Consider the following 16,437-nt stretch of genomic DNA (forward strand, 5'->3'; position numbering starts at 1 on the left):
GTCCGTGGATACGACACCAATGTTCCGTCTAAAAAACATCGTAGAAAGTATTCGGGAAGTTAGGAAGGTTATGTCTCTTGAACAGTTTCCTATTCTTCGTAGTAGAGCAGGTTACGGTTAACTTAACACCAACAGCCTCGGCTATGCGAAGAAACAGGGATCCGTTGGAAGAACCATGCCTATACCAACGGCTACTTCGCGAGTAAAATCGTAAAAACGCTTAAGTCTCGATACGGCCCAAAGAGGGTCCGAATTGCGGACAACGGCCCATCAAAAGACTTGAACCCAAAAACTTGTACGACGGTTTATCGCATCCGCGGGAAGAGATAAATGTCAAATTTCCGAAGATAATCACAAAGAAGAAGGAAATATGGAAAAGCCCGCTTCGCGACAAATCCGGCCCGAGAAGAGGTAAACCGACCTAAGGAGGAGTATATAAGGAGGACCTAGGACGAAGAGAAAAGAAAAGAGCATTCTACGAGCAAACTTAATACTTAGAGCAATTTAGGTTTTTTTCCGTTTTTACTACCGAGCTGCGACTCGACTAGGTTAGAACTTAGGTGGCTAGACTAGCGAACATACCGACAGCTCTCGTGGCCTAGGATCTTACCTGTTGTTCACGCTCAAACACAAATTCGGAAATAAGACCTCTTTGTTCCCTTTTTGCTCTTTTACGATTTATTACTTTCGAATCTTTCATATTGATTGTGTTTTGTGTGGCCCAGCAGATAATTGGGACCTTCAGGGAAGGCTAGGTTAACTTGGCTTTCCTCCTTCTCTATCTTTTTCTTCGTCTACTAGTACTTCTATGACGGATTGGCATTCAGGCTTAGGTCATCCGGCTTTTCCGATTTTAAAAACTATGCTTTCAAAGTTTTCTTTACCTTTATCTTCAAACGTTTTGCTATTCAAGCCATGTAATGCTTGTTCAATTAATAAAATGCACAAGATGCCCTTTTCTACTTCAACGCTTAAGTCATCTTTTCCTCTTGATATAGTATTTTCTGATGTATGGACTTCACCACTTGTGCCAATAGATGACTTCAAGTATTATGTGATTTTCGTGGATCATTATACACGGTATACGTGGCGATATCCTTTGAAAAAGAAATCACAAGTTCATGATGTTTTTCAACGATTTAAAGCACTTGTAGAAAATCGTTTTCAAACTAAGATTAGGACTTTATATACGGATAATGGAGGTGAGTATATTGCTCTTACTGCTTTTCTTGCAAGTAATGGCATCTCTCATTGTACTACACCTCCACACACGCCTGAGCATAATGGTATATCGGAAAGAAAGCACTTCGATGCCACGAGCCTATTGGACTTATGCTCTAGCTACGGCTGTGTATCTTATTAACCGTATGCCTACTTCGGTCTTATCTAATAAATCTCTTTTTAAATGTCTTTTTATGCAAACTCCTAATTACTCCAAACTGAGAATTTTTGGTTGTTTGTGCTTTCCATGGTTAAAACCTTATACTTCACATAAGTTAGATTCTCGATCTACTCCATGCACCTTTTTGGGTTACTCTACAACACAAAGTGCATATTACTGTCTAGATAGAGCTACATCTAGGATTTACACTTCAAGACATGTTGTGCTCCATGAATATGTTTATTCTTTTGCTCTACCTAACCCACTAACGTCTGATTCTATGCAAGAGAACTATGATGCAGAAACAATGCAGGTACAATCACCATCAGTTCTGATCATTCCTCAACAGTCCTCGACACCATCTGTTCCAACGCCATCACCACCGTCCTCGACACCACCTCCAACTCAGCCTATCCCTCACTCAACACCTTCGATAGCAACAACACCAGCTCAGCCTAACACGGCTCCATCTGCAACAGCGCCATCAGCTCCCCCACCTATAACCCATCAACCTCAACAACCGCCAACAGTACAACCTACAGCGCCTACTACCGCAACAACCACCTCATCTCCATCACAAGAAGCTAGACCTCAGCAACAGCCAACAAGAACCTCTCAGCACCAACGTAAACCCGTCACGAAGCTCAATCTCAGTGCGGTATCTGTTCCCATGTCAGAGAAGATACCCACAAGCGTTGCTGAAGCACTTAAAGATCCTCGCTGGCGTCAAGCGATGATAGATGAGATCAACGCTCAACTACGGAACCATACTTGGGATTTGGAGTCTCCCACACTAGCTGCTAATGTTGTTGGTTGCCGATGGGTCTTTACAATCAAGCGTAAGGCTGATGGTTCGGTTGATCGGCTCAAAGTGCGTCTTGTTGCGAAAGGATTCAATCAGAAAGCTGGTATTGACTATCAAGATACCTTCAGTCCAGTGGTTAAGCCAGCCACCATTCGTCTTGTCCTCAGTGTTGCAACCTCTTCATAATGGCCAATACGTCAATTTGATGTCAATCATGCCTTCTTACAAGGCAAACTTGATGACAAGGTCTTCATGATGCAACCACCGGGCTTCGTTGACAAAGACAATCCTCTCGCAGTGTGCAGATTAAATAAAGCTATCTATGGTCTCAAACAAGCTCCCCGGGCTTGGTATAATGAGCTCAAGAGCTTCCTGCTTCAATCTGGCTTCAAGAATTCTTTGGCTGATGCGAGCCTTTTCATCTTCAACAACAAGGGAGTCCATCTCTATATGCTCGTCTACGTCGACGACGTTATCCTTACTGGAAACAGTCAATCCCATCTCGATCACTTTATCACTGCCTTATCAACTCGTTTTTCTCTAAAAGACTTAGGCCGTCTTTCATTTTTCCTTGGTATTGAAGCTCATTATTCTGCTCAAGGTCTATTACTAACACAACATCGTTACATTGCAGATCTTTTACACCGCACAAAGATGATGGATTGCAATCCTGTGCCGACTCCCATGTGCACAAACAAACCTCTTACGCTTACCTCTGGTGTTCCATTGCAAGATCCGACGCAATACAGGGCCACAGTAGGCAGCCTGCAATACCTTTCACTTACTCGTCTGGACATTCCTTCGCAGTCAACAAGATGTCTCAATTTATGCATTGCCTTACTGATGAACATTGGAACGGTGTGAAACGCATCCTGAGATATCTTTCTGGCAGCAAGACTACAGGGATCTTTCTCTCCAGTCGCAACACACCTTCTTTACATGCCTATACAGATGCAGATTGGGCTGGGAATCGTGATGATTACACATCTACTGGCGCATACATAGTCTACTATGGGAAGCATCCCATCGCATGGTCATCTAGGTAACAAGCCACAGTTGCCCGTTTTTCGACTGAAGCTGAGTACCGGCCTATTGCCTCTACAGCTGCTGAGGTTTGTTGGCTGATGTCCTTGATCGATGAAATGCAGATTCCGACAGCAAACACACCTACAGTCTACTATGATAACATAGGAGCAACCGATCTCGCGGCAAATCCTGTTGTTCACTCAAGAATGAAGCACTTAGCTCTTGATTACCACTTCGTACAGAACCAAGTACAAGCCAGCAAAATAAGAGTCTCACATGTAACCTCTGCTGATCAACCGGCAGATGCTCTCACCAAGCCTCTCACACAGTCCAAACATGACAATCTCTACAGCAAGATCGGCCTCGCCAAAGGCGGTCCATCTTGAGGAGGCATATAGGAATAGGAAAGTATATACACATTCATAACAATATATTCTCAATGTCAATCACATTAATCACAAATATACCTTAATGTGCTCCTCTTTACCCCTATATTAGAGAGCCTCTCCCTGTCAATAACATTATTGAATTCCATAACTCAATACATTACTCTAATTAGATAACAATGATTTATCATAATAAGCCAGTAAAACTACGAGGCCAAAACGGAAACGTAAAGGGATTTGAATCAGACATCCTAGTTGTTCAAAAACAAAAAAAAAGAATCAGACATCCTTTTAGATAATATGAAACAAACTGAAATTATATTTTGATAACATCCGGATCAGTTGTCTAGCAACGAAAAAATTGTGTTTTATTTCATATCACAAAGCTAAAACTAATAATTTGGGGGGGATTAAACCAAGAAACCGCCGTGCCGTCTGTAGAAAATATCGTTTAGATTTAAGGATTTCTCACTCAAATGCTATGTCACCTAATCTGGGTTCTGACTTCAAGACTGTGTTTCCCATTTGAAAAGTAACGACAAAAATTATTGAAGAACTTGGACCCAATGCCACTTTTTGTATGTGCAAGATTTAACAGGGTCTTAGACAGAGTGGTTAGTGAGTGGATTTATATCCCTTTAACGATAATTAATTAGCTAGTTGAACAGCAGAAAAGGCTTAGCTAGTGAAGAACTAAGTCATTTGAACCATGAAGGTTTTGTTAAGTCGTATCAAACATTCGAAACCAAGTTTGGGTAACAACCCATCAAAAATATTTTAATCGCACAGCCAACTAGCCAGATACAAAATAGTTTATTTTGTTGTAAGATTTTTAGAATTGAAACGAAGAAAAATCACAAAAACAACACGAACACGAATATATCCGGAAACAAAATTGTCTATATTGATTATTAATAAAGACAAAACAGCAAATAGTTTTTCAGAGAATGCAATCAGTATCATGTGAAACATATCTGAATTCTTTTTGTATTTTATTGAAGTATGTATTTGTATCACAAAATTTAACTATATAAACTAACACTATAATAGAACTGGATGAAACTCGAAAGCAATTTGCAAGAAAATAATACATAACTTTTAAAAAATAAACGATTATTATAAATATTATTTTAGAAAATTTCCTTAACTGAGAAAACATTATCACTGAACTACATGATTTGATTGTTGCTGCTTCATTCTGTTTCCACTATATAATCTCTAATGTGAAACAGAGTTCATAGCCTGCTTTTAATATCTAAATTAGCGTCTTTGTTCTTTACATGTCGTGTCAGATTATCTGATTAGATGTTTTTTGTGTGTGTCAATTGCATGATTAGATGTTTACGCGTAATTAGGGATTATTTTCTAATCAAAAATAAAATTCTATATCAAAGCATAAATCTAGAAGTAAAAAGTTTAATCGATGCTTATGACTAACCTGAGTCAAAAGCAAGAATTCACTGATGTGGAAACCTGTCATTGGTCCACTTGTCATCATTACACATGAGCTGCCCATGTAAATTAATCTTTAGAACTTGTCTTCTTCTGTGGTTAGTCCCTCACCCTGTAAACCGTTCAACATGTTACCAAGAGTAATCAACTACAAGAAGTGTTTGAAAATGCACAAAGTATTTTATTAGATACTTAACGAATACTACTAGCATTTGTATTTTTATCTTTTTCGGCCATAAAAATTCTATTCTGACCATCTTTTTTCCCTTGCCTGGTCCATTTCTTGATTCCTATATGTATGTATATATATTGGCCTCCAAATGCTAAGTAAATGGATATTCCACCATAGTCACAATCTCATCAAGTAGAAACTCCATTAACAAGATTGCGTCCTCTTTCTCCTTCTCCTTCTTCTCTCAAATTTTCAAATCTGTACTTCCTGTCAAAAGAAGAAACTCCAAAGCATTTTTGCTGTAAAATCTCAATGTCTGCCACTTAAATATATAGTACTTGTTAACTTTTCTTCCTCCAAACGTACCAACACTACTCTGTTTTTATAATTTCACATTTCTAATCATTTCTTGTGTAAGCCTTCTTGTGGGTTTTTGCAGCAATAATGGTGCACTGAGTCTGTGTAAAGTAGTTAAACCACCTTTCCCTAGAAAATAAAAATTCGTTTTTCTAATCTCTTTTTCAGAAAACGTTAAAGACATGGGTCAGGTCAAGTTGATGTAGTAAAGGTCAGAACCAACGTGAGAGAGAGAGAGAAAAAAAAAAGTTCGTTAGCTTGTGATTCTTGTCACAAGTTTCCTCACTATATTTATAACTACCTTGCTGAAGAGAAAACCCTCAAAACTTCAAAACAAAGAATATGTCAATCTCTTGCACTAGAAACTTCTTCGAAAGATTCTGCGTCGAAGGATTCAATATGGACGCAAGAAAACACAGCAGTTTCCTCTCTGCTGATCTCTTGCCATCTCTTGGAGCAAGAATTAACCAATCAACCAAGCTTCGCAAACACATAATCTCTCCTTTTGATCCACGTTTCAGGTGTTTATCATCTTTAGACACACTTCTTATGTGTATATATATCTTTGTTTTCTTGTCTTCTAGAACTATAGCTTAACGTTTGATTCAGGGCATGGGAGATGTGGCTGGTCATCCTTGTCATTTACTCGGCTTGGATTTGTCCTTTTGAGTTTGCATTCATCACCTACAAGAAAGACGCACTATTCATAGTAGACAACATTGTCAATGGCTTCTTTGCTATTGATATTGTTCTCACCTTCTTCGTTGCGTATCTAGACAGCCACTCTTATCTTCTAGTCGACAATCCTAAGAAAATAGCTATAAGGTGAGAAAATCTACACAAGACTAGTAAGGTTTTGTGTGTTTAAAAGTAAGCAGACGTTTCATTTATTTGTTAACTAAACTAATTGCCTATAAATGGATAAAAACCTCGATATATATGTGAAAGCTTATATTCTCATATATTTTTCAGGTACCTTTCTACTTGGTTTGCCTTTGATGTCTGCTCCACAGCTCCGTTCCAGTCACTGAGTCTCCTATTCAACTACAATGGAAGTGAAATAGGATTCAGAGTTCTTAGCATGCTCAGGCTCTGGCGTCTAAGACGAGTTAGCTCCCTCTTTGCAAGGTTCATTTTCAATACTAAAACATAAGCAAACCATTTGTAATTTCATGTTCTTATTCTCTCTCTCTCTCTCTCTCTCCCTCATTGTTCCTTTGCTTCAGGCTTGAGAAAGACATCCGCTTCAACTACTTCTGGACGCGTTGCACAAAGCTCATCTCGGTAAGTCTCAAAAACAGAGGAAAGCTCTGTTCATTTCTTCTGTAACAAGAAACTAATAACGTATACTTGCCTATATTAGGTCACACTCTTTGCAGTACATTGTGCTGGATGCTTCAACTACCTCATAGAAAGACATCCGCTTCAACTACTTCTGGACGCGTTGCACAAAGCTCATCTCGGTAAGTCTCAAAAACAGAGGAAAGCTCTGTTCATTTCTTCTGTAACAAGAAACTAATAACGTATACTTGCCTATATTAGGTCACACTCTTTGCAGTACATTGTGCTGGATGCTTCAACTACCTCATTGCAGAGCAATACCCTGATCCAACAAAAACATGGATAGGAGCTGTGTACCCAAATTTCAAGGAGGCAAGCCTTTGGAGCAGATATGTGACTGCTCTATACTGGTCTATTACAACATTAACAACAACAGGATATGGAGACTTACATGCTGAGAATCCAAGAGAAATGTTGTTTGATGTCTTTTACATGCTCTTCAACTTGGGATTCACATCTTACCTGATTGGTAACATGACCAACCTAGTTGTTCACTGGACTAGCCGCACCAGAACCTTTGTAAGTTTCACTCACTTTCTTTCGAATTTGCGTCATCTGTTCAGTTAAAACTAATAAGAAAAGATGATTCAACAGAGAGATACTGTTAGAGCTGCTTCGGAGTTTGCATCAAGAAACCAACTCCCACCAAACATACAAGACCAGATGTTATCACACATTTGCTTGAAGTTCAAGACAGAGGGTCTTAAACAGCAGGAGACTTTGAATAGTCTGCCTAAAGCGATTCGGTCAAGCATTGCAAACTATCTATTCCTCCATATCCTTCAGAAGGTCTATCTCTTTGAAGGAGTTTCTCGCAACTTCCTCTTTCAGTTGGTAAAACACTCATCTGAAAACTCTTTTCTTGTCCATTTTCTTGCAAGAATCTTTTGTCCCATAAAGTTACCAACTCTGTTTACCTTTTCCGACAAAGGTTTCAGATATTGATGCTGAGTACTTCCCACCCAGAGAAGATGTGATTCTACAGAACGAATCTCCTACTGAGCTTTACATTCTAGTCTCAGGGGCAGTGGTGAGTAACTTTGGTTTGAAACATAAAGAAAAGTTTAAGTTACCTTCTAACATCTTTTACTCTCTCTCTCTCTCTGGTGGTTATTATGCAGGGTTTTACTGCTTACATTGACGGTGAAAATCAGGTACGTGGACAAAATATTTAACCACAAAGAATCTTTTTATGATCAAATAAGTAAGAATAACCAGAATCGTTACATTCATGTAGGTACAAGACAAAGCAGTAGTTGGAGATGCATTTGGAGAGATTGGTGTTTTATGCTCTACACCACAGCCTTTCACCGTTAGGACAATAGAACTATCTCAAATACTACGGATAAGCAAAAAATCTCTCATGAGTGCTATGAGAGCTCATATTGAAGATGGACGCATCATAATGAACAACCTTTTCATGGTAAGTAACCAAAGATGAAACTAATAGAAGCTGAGTTTATGTTAGGTGTTTTCACACAATATTGAACTCATTTTATCATGATGAAATTTTCAGAAACTTAGAGGGCAACAGTCAATAGCAATTGATGATGCAAACAACCAACCAGACTTCCTCCTCCAGGAGTGGCTTGGTGGTGGTCCAAAGAGAGGAGAAGGAAACGCCAGTGGTCAAGGAAAGGGGCACAAATACTTACAAATAAATGATTCAGAGAGTATTGATTTGGAGTCAACCAGAAGAACTCAAGAACATAGGATTGAGATAGAAGAAGGGGAAAAAGCAAACAAAGATGTTAATGGGAAGAGTTGCTCTCATGCAGATCTCACTTCATTTAAGTTTCCTTCACCGGAAACATATCCATATTGCAAATTCAGTAAACAAGAAGCTGCTAAGCCGGAAGATAGGAGAGTTACCATCCACTTGAAGTCACAGGGGAAAGATTTGTCGAAGCTCATAATCTTACCTGCTTTCATGGAAGAGCTTATGAGACTTGCAGGTATGCAATTCAACTGTTAATGTTCTAATAAACAAGTGAATGTGAGAAGAACACAAAGACCTCTCTCCATAAACGAGTTCCTAATATTAACTAAATAAAGCTGCTAAATTATGTAGGTGAAAAATTTGGAGAGAGAAGCTTTACAATGGTCACCAGTGCGGAAAACGCTGAGATTGATGATGTAAATGTCATTAGAGATGGTGATCATTTGTATTTTTACAACAATGAGCTTGAAAGCATAAACTTGTGACGTGACTTCTTGTGTTATCAAATTTTATAGCCTTTCCATAAAGATGGAGAGAGTATATGTATATCATTGATGTAATTTTGTAATCCAATTTTATATAAAAATTAGATCATCGAAGAATAATCTAGAGAACAAAAGAATTGGCATCTTAATCCATCAGAGACTTGATAAACAAGACTCTAGATTCTCTCAAATCAAAAACTATTTGAAAAATTTGTATACTACATCAAATCAAATGAAAAAGCCACAAAGTTTCGATGGCCGAACCTAGAGATTAATGGGCCTGATCACAACTATAGGCCCAAGTAATTTTGAAAATTATATTCTCGCCGGGGTTTATATCAAGATCTATTATAAATTGATAATTGCCTCGCTCACATCCTTTTGTTTCATCTTTACTCTCTCTATCAAACCAAAAGCCCTACTCTCTCCCCCTCAGTCGCAATGGATGTTTTGATGAAACACAACCTCCTCAAAAGCTTCATCTTCTCTCTCATTCTCACTCTCATCTTCCTTATTGCTCCATCATCATCATCATCGAATCAACAAACAAGAGTATCTACACAAAAGACAGAACCCTATCTCGACGGCGACGAATCACCGCACCAACTCGTCTACATCAAGAAAATGACGCCGTTTATCTTGAACCCGCGGCAACGTGATCAGCACCGTCGTCTTCGTTACAACCACCACTACTACTACTACCGCCATAGTATCCGTCGCCGTGGTCTTCGTCACCGTGCCAACTACTTCAAGATGATGACCAAGAAAAACAGTAACGGTTTTAACCGTCCGGTACGACCGGATACTTTCTCTGCTATGCTTCCCAAAGGATTCGTACCTCCTTCTGGTTCATCTCCTTGCCATAACCAGAACCCTAATTCCGCTACCACTCTCTTCTGCGATCTTTCTACACAACCTTAGAGTTCTCCACAAATCGGACTTCAAGATTCTTTAATCACCGTACGAGATACGATTTTGTTCTTCCACTTTTGTAATTTTCACCTTTGAATGAGAGATATTCGTAATGATCGATGCATTGTTTTCGCTGTCCAATGTATAAAAGTAATTCGTGTATATATTTTCTTTTTGTCATTGCATTTATGTTAATCTAGTTTTGCTTAACTAGAAAATATAGTACGTAGCATAGAATAGGGCTTTAACCAGCTGTAAATAGTTTATTTAAACAACATTTATTTTATCGTACGTGCGGCTAAGCAATTTTATTCTGAGAATTAAATTTAAAACGTCGGTAAAATACGATGATACCCATTTATACAGATGGAGAGAAATAGCATATTTGCCTCTGTTTTTTCAAGGTCAAAAACGCATCGTTTTGCGGCAAGAACAAGAGAGTATATTAAGCCGATAGAACTGGAAAATAAGCATGTGAATTTGCATCGTGAGCATAAGCTCTTGTTTCATGGCTTTTTTCTTAGCTTCAGTTTCAATTTTACGTACCGTCCACTCCAATGCATAGATTTGCATTCTACTTCTAAGTATAAATAGTTAAGGAATATTTAAAAAACCCAATCATATATTGTAGAAATTGATTAATTAGCTATGTTATGTCTTTTGTGGATATCCCCATAGTCCATCGGTTAAAAGTTCAAAGTTCATTAATGCTTCTACACCAAGAAGTTTGGATTCAAACCTCAGAAAATTCAAATTATGCAGATTTTCAGCATGGTACAGGACGTACTATCAGACATGGATCTCATAGGACGGCTCGGAGTTGTGCAGTCAGACATGTATTCTATCTAATATTTTTCATAGAATGGTCGGTTGTAAAATATATAATATTTTTGATTGTTGTAATAACATATTTAATCAGACGTTAACTATCTAATGTCTATATCTTGAATTAGAGACAATATGTGTTTGATTCCAAACCGCTCGTGTTTGTGGATTCAAAGCCCAAGGGTCAAAGTAACACAAAGCTTTTCATGTGCGACAAGCCGCCAATATAAGATTTTTCTTGAGCAATAAACTGTTTTAGTTTATTGACTATTAATTAATTTGTCGATATCCATATGACCAATTTACATGTTTACGGATTAGAATATTGAATCGAATATGAAATTATTTTTATCGAACTTAAATAATTAAATTGTTTACATAGATATCTCCTAACCAATTCAAATTATTATATATATCTCTCTAAAATAGTCTTGATATTACAACTTGAATCATCGCCAATATCAAAATTGTCCAACACTCCAAGGTCGTCGTGGCCCTATTCACTGCCTGTATGAAGAGAAAACAGAGAACTCGTTATTATTACAAATTTATAATCATTGTGAACAAAACAAACCATATAATATACATTAATTTGTACCTTAGTAGCAGAGGATGAATAAGTGACAGATTCTGAATTTGCAGTCGTCGTAGACATCGTAGAGAATCCCAAATTGTAAGCCAATGATCCATCGGGTCGAAATATCCCATAGTTCTTCTCAGAAGTAGGACCAGGTTTCATATTTTCATTGAACAAGGCAAATATATAAACATCTAGCCTCGAGTTTCGTCTAGCCGGAGTGCCTTCTCCGGCGAATTGTCTCATCATAAGATTCCTATTATACGTGGCAGCATTCGCAGGAGACGCTCCAACCTCTCCAGCGTCTCCCTTTGATGGCCACCCTGTTTCGGCAACCCTAACTTCTATGTTACGGTACCCTAGTTTCGCAGCAGCGAAAGCAAGCGCGTCTACTTGAGCATACATCATGTTGTCGTAATGTAGCTTTGTGTTGGGATCGGTCATGCCGACGTTGCGGTTGAACAGGACGTAGTCGATGGGGATTTTGTCGGGGTTGTCTTTGTAGGCAAAGTAAGGGTAAGCATTGATCCAAAAGGGAGATCTCGTGGCTTCTAAAAATTGAAGAAGTTGTTGCATCACGGAGGAAACCTCCGGCTTGAAACTTCCGGCTGATGGAGGATAAGATTCGGCAAGGACGGCGAGGGAGCTTGGAGAGGAGACTTGAACGTATCTATCTAAAGCTAATTGGACCAAGGCTTTGTGGATGTTTATCATCGCCGGCATCATGTATCTATTGCAAAAAAAAAAATGAAATCAAAGTTAACATTATTGAAAAGTAATTTCAATTGTTACATAAAATTCAGTGTGAATATACGTTAGTTTGTGATTAGTTGTTCTATTTAATCAAGAGTTTTTTTACCTTTTACGTGTTTTAGTTGCTTAACATTATTCAAATTGAGGTGGAGTTTTGATAAATCGTACTTATTAGTTATTTTCTAATGTGATGGTTCGAATTGACCAAACTTTACTAACTAGTTTAAAAATTAGATTTGAGATTCAATGATTATTAATTACCCGATTAAACTAGAGTCTTCGTCGGTGAAAAGCTCGTTTCCGACCATGATTCCGGTGATCCTTGTGGCCGGAATATAGGGTTTGATGTGAGAATCCACCCATTGGAGAGCTTGTTGAGGATCTTGTAACAACGTTAAAACTTGATTTTCGATGGTGACGATGATCTCTATGTTTGAATTTGCAAAGGCACTTAGAATTTGAGGATTAGTATCGTAGATTCTTGTTTTGGTGATCCTTAGAGATCTCAAGAGGTTAATAACTTTATCCGGTGAAGGCAAATTGTTCCCGACTTGTCCGTAGTTGATGCCAAGAGACGTTACACTTTGTAGTATATTCCCTGCAATTATATCCAATCAAAGAATCAGAATTTTAGAAAATAATGCCATGCAACACCTTCTTTATATTAAACACATTAAAAATCCTAGAGGTTACAAAAAAAATTAGTAAAATTGGGATAAGAACAAACTAATGTTTGAGAAAAAATTATGATACAAAAATTAAATCACCTGAGAAAACGAGAGAAAGCAGGAGAAGAACGTTAATGAGATTAGGAAGTCTTGTGAATGTTCTTGATGTCATATTGAGGAAGAGAGGCAGAGGAGGAGAGAAAGATTGTGAAGCTTTTGGGTTTTAAGAAAGGGTTTAAGGCGAATATATATAGACTACACAAGAAGCCAGCCAAGTTGAAATACTTTTCTTTGCTTGTTTGTTTTTTATTTTTTTGCCGTGGTTTTTTAATTTTATAAAATGAAAAAGGTTTAGGTTTGAAGGTTTTGTTTTCTAATGTTTTTATTTGTTTAGCTTTGCCTTCCCTATATTGCTTTTCTCATTTATGCCTTTTTTATCCATAGAGGGATTTGTATTAACCAGGACGAGGGATTTCTTATTAAAATAATAAATATTAGGCTCCATGACAATAAAATTTGCAAGCACATGTATGGAAATACATTTGTGTGTGTTTTGTTTACATGTATTCTACAAGTTGTGCTAGCGATAGTGCTTTGTTTAAGAAAGTAAGAAATGTTATTGAATTAACAATAAAAAGGAGAACAAGAATGGGATACACGTGTGGACGTAGTAGAAAATTGCAAAGCTTTCATAAAGAACCGGAAATACTTGTTGAAAGTTCGTTTCAACTAAGTAGGTGAGGGTCAATTAGAACAAACTTTGCTTCTATAAAATAAATTATTTCTTTAATATTGGTTATAAATGATTTTTGTAGTCTTTCTTACAATTCCTAATGAAATAAACTCTTAAAATATGTCTGTTAAAATCGTTTATATATACGTATGCGTATATTTGATAGACTATGGTATATTTGAACATCTATGTTCAAACAATCAGCTACTACAATTATTACTTATAATGGATTATTAGTCACACAAAGAGTAGTTATTTTCTTACTATTTTAAAATGTTATTACTAGGTCTGGGCTAAATAACCGGAACCGAAGAACCGAACCTGAACCGAACCGAAATATCCGAAACCGGAACCGGACTAATACCCTCAAATACCCAAACGGTTCCTATATTTTTATATCAGAAATAACCGAACCGAACCAGAACCGAACCGAGAACCGAACGGGTACCCGAATGTATAAAAATATTAATTATATATACATATAACATCACTAAATATATATTTTTAATTTAAAATTCTATTAAAAGTATCTGAAAATAGTTGAGGATAACTAAATTATTATAAAATATCCAAACTACCCGAAAGTATCTGAAACTATCCAGATAGTTTTATCCGAAATATCCAAAGTAATTCAAAATATCCAAATATTTTATCTAAATCATCCTAATTATTTGATATTTTACTATAAATAACCGATATTTTATCCAAATTATCCGAAGTACCCGAACCTGATCCAAATGAGAACCAAACTTTTTCCAGATATTTTTCGGTTCCTACATTTACTATCCGAACCGAACCGAACCCGAAACTATTCGAACCGAACCGAACCGAAAAAAGGTCAAGTACTAAATGGATCCTCTAGCCCCTATCCGAACTACCCAAAACCCGAAATACCCGAACCGAACCGAACCGATACTCGAAATGTCCAGGCCTAGTTATTACTATTATCTAATTTAAATTTTTGGTCTACTCAATGAAAATTTTCTTTGGTTTTCCAAGAAAAAGATATTGCCAATTAATTAGTTTAATGGTAATTTTAAACGATTCGAAGGATAATGATTTCATTTTCGCATGAATCTTGACCGCAAGTGTATCCTAGCCGCCCGTATATTGACCGAAAAAACATCGACTAGATCTCTTGAGACAAAAGCCATTTGGAGATCCGATTTGACTTGACGTGTCAAAGGATTCAACGGTACACTGAAGGAAGCCTCCTCCTTTCTCCTTGAAAGTTTATTTTTATTTTTCTGACTCATAAAGTTTAATATTCAAATCTCCCGGGAAATAATATATTTATCAAATGTAGACAAAAAAAAGTTACCGAAACTAGTCCAAAAACCATCTGTTTTCAAATGAAGTCTATCACCATCTATATTAGTTATCGTAACAGAAAAATATTTTAAAAATTAGAAAAATTATAAACCATGTTTTTGGTAAAATATGATATACTTTTACCATGGCTGATGTGACAAAAAAATCCAAGTTTATTTTCTAACATCCCCAACATATGTAGATTTATCCAACAAAAAGAGTAAGATGTAATGTATATGATATGTAAATCTGTTTGATTAATATGTAATTAACACTTGTCTTTAATAAATTTTAAGAATCTTGTTCTCATATTAGTTAGTAATTGAGGTGCTCTAATCAGCTAACAATGAGGCACTTTCAAAATAAATAATACAGTATAACACTAAAAAGACATTTGTAAATATTGACAATAGCTAAAAGCATTAGGCTACTAAAATTAAAATAAAACAGTCAATTAGGATAATGTTGCGAAGTTGCTTTCGCGGAGAATAAGACAAGTTGGCGGAGCAGTAGAACACACTTGGGGGAGTCGGTCAGTTTCAAACATCGGTATTTTTCTGAACCACTTGATTCAATAAACCTATAAAAGAAATTAATTTAACAAGTGCCTGACCAGTGTCACACACGCAAGTGCATGGGTTTGGCTGGCTATTGATTTGTTAATTCGGTTAATTTCTACTGAATATATATTTTTCTACTGACTATGTATATATATATATATATATTTTTTTTTTTGATAACTCTGGTATCTGGACAGCCACATTTCCAACTATCCTCGTAGGGATTCCAGCGCTCCAACGGAAGGGATGTTAAATCCTCAGACCACATTCTACTGACTATATTTTTAAGTTGTAAAGTAAAAAAGTTAAATTTGATCACGTAGACGATAGTCAATTCGTTTTCTTGAAAGGTTGGCTAGCTAGAATATAAATTAGTAAATCTTTTGGCGGCATCGATCTAATCTAAAATACCGTAGTGTCACCTTTTATATTCTATAATATTAATCTTTTCTCTTTTTCGAGACACCAAGAGCCATTTTATTTGAACATTGTGTATGCAAATTATATTAAAAAAATAGTTATCTCAAGTGCCATTAATTTATTTTAGTCAAAAAAGTGCCATTGAATTATTTGTGGTTTCAAAATCCTTTCTCGTTCGATGTTAGGATTGTAAAAGCCGGAAAACCGGACTGACATAAACGATAGAATAAAAGCGATGTTAAGGAAATAAACGAATGTAAAAGACGAATACAAGAACGATAAGAAATCGTATTCGCAAAGAGACATGGAGTCGAGATATGATCTCTTTCCTTAACTCAAAATATTCGCTCCGTTAGTGAGACGAGACTGTACGAATATAGAGTCCCAGGATATAACCATGGCAGACGAATCACGCCTCACTCGTGATCGCCCTATCGAACTATAAACTCTACGAAACACTCTCGCAATATAGACTTACGCAGAGGGATTTTTTGCTGTTGGATTTCGATCAGGAAAAAAAAAATTCTGAAATGAAGGAAGAGGAGAGACGATA

The 16,437-nt window shown here is 36.9% G+C and overlaps 3 protein-coding genes across 4 annotated transcripts; 2 read left to right on the forward strand and 1 right to left on the reverse strand.

The window, feature by feature from the left end:
• Window positions 1–5,406: 5,406 nt before the first annotated feature.
• LOC106327357 (potassium channel KAT2-like) lies at window positions 5,407–9,190 on the forward strand. Of its 2 annotated transcripts, none has more exons than XM_013765504.1 (12): window positions 5,407–5,556; window positions 5,662–6,100; window positions 6,189–6,404; window positions 6,552–6,707; window positions 6,806–6,863; window positions 7,122–7,439; window positions 7,515–7,754; window positions 7,852–7,950; window positions 8,042–8,074; window positions 8,158–8,343; window positions 8,437–8,875; window positions 8,992–9,190. In XM_013765504.1, exons 2-12 carry the CDS (start codon window positions 5,922–5,924, stop codon window positions 9,123–9,125), a joined length of 2,058 nt encoding a protein of 685 aa, XP_013620958.1. In that variant the 5' UTR covers window positions 5,407–5,556; window positions 5,662–5,921; the 3' UTR covers window positions 9,126–9,190. The 2 variants fall into 2 exon arrangements, with proteins under 2 accessions (XP_013620958.1, XP_013620954.1); XM_013765500.1 differs by having other exon boundaries at window positions 5,748–6,100.
• A 352-nt stretch (window positions 9,191–9,542) lies between these two features.
• LOC106302876 lies at window positions 9,543–10,121 on the forward strand. Its single transcript, XM_013739287.1, has one exon. The coding sequence runs from the start codon at window positions 9,567–9,569 to the stop codon at window positions 10,044–10,046; it is 480 nt and encodes a 159-aa protein (XP_013594741.1). The 5' UTR covers window positions 9,543–9,566; the 3' UTR covers window positions 10,047–10,121.
• Window positions 10,122–11,252: 1,131 nt separating this feature from the next.
• LOC106343042 (glucan endo-1,3-beta-glucosidase 14-like) lies at window positions 11,253–13,081 on the reverse strand. Its single transcript, XM_013782159.1, has 4 exons — window positions 12,960–13,081; window positions 12,454–12,790; window positions 11,461–12,169; window positions 11,253–11,369 (listed from the first exon to the last, which is right to left on the reverse strand). The coding sequence occupies exons 1-4, from the start codon at window positions 13,030–13,032 to the stop codon at window positions 11,283–11,285; spliced, it is 1,206 nt and encodes a 401-aa protein (XP_013637613.1). The 5' UTR covers window positions 13,033–13,081; the 3' UTR covers window positions 11,253–11,282.
• Window positions 13,082–16,437: the final 3,356 nt, after the last annotated feature.

This window comes from Brassica oleracea, chromosome C1, assembly GCF_000695525.1.
Source record: "Brassica oleracea var. oleracea cultivar TO1000 chromosome C1, BOL, whole genome shotgun sequence".
Classification (NCBI taxonomy): Eukaryota; Viridiplantae; Streptophyta; class Magnoliopsida; order Brassicales; family Brassicaceae; genus Brassica; species Brassica oleracea.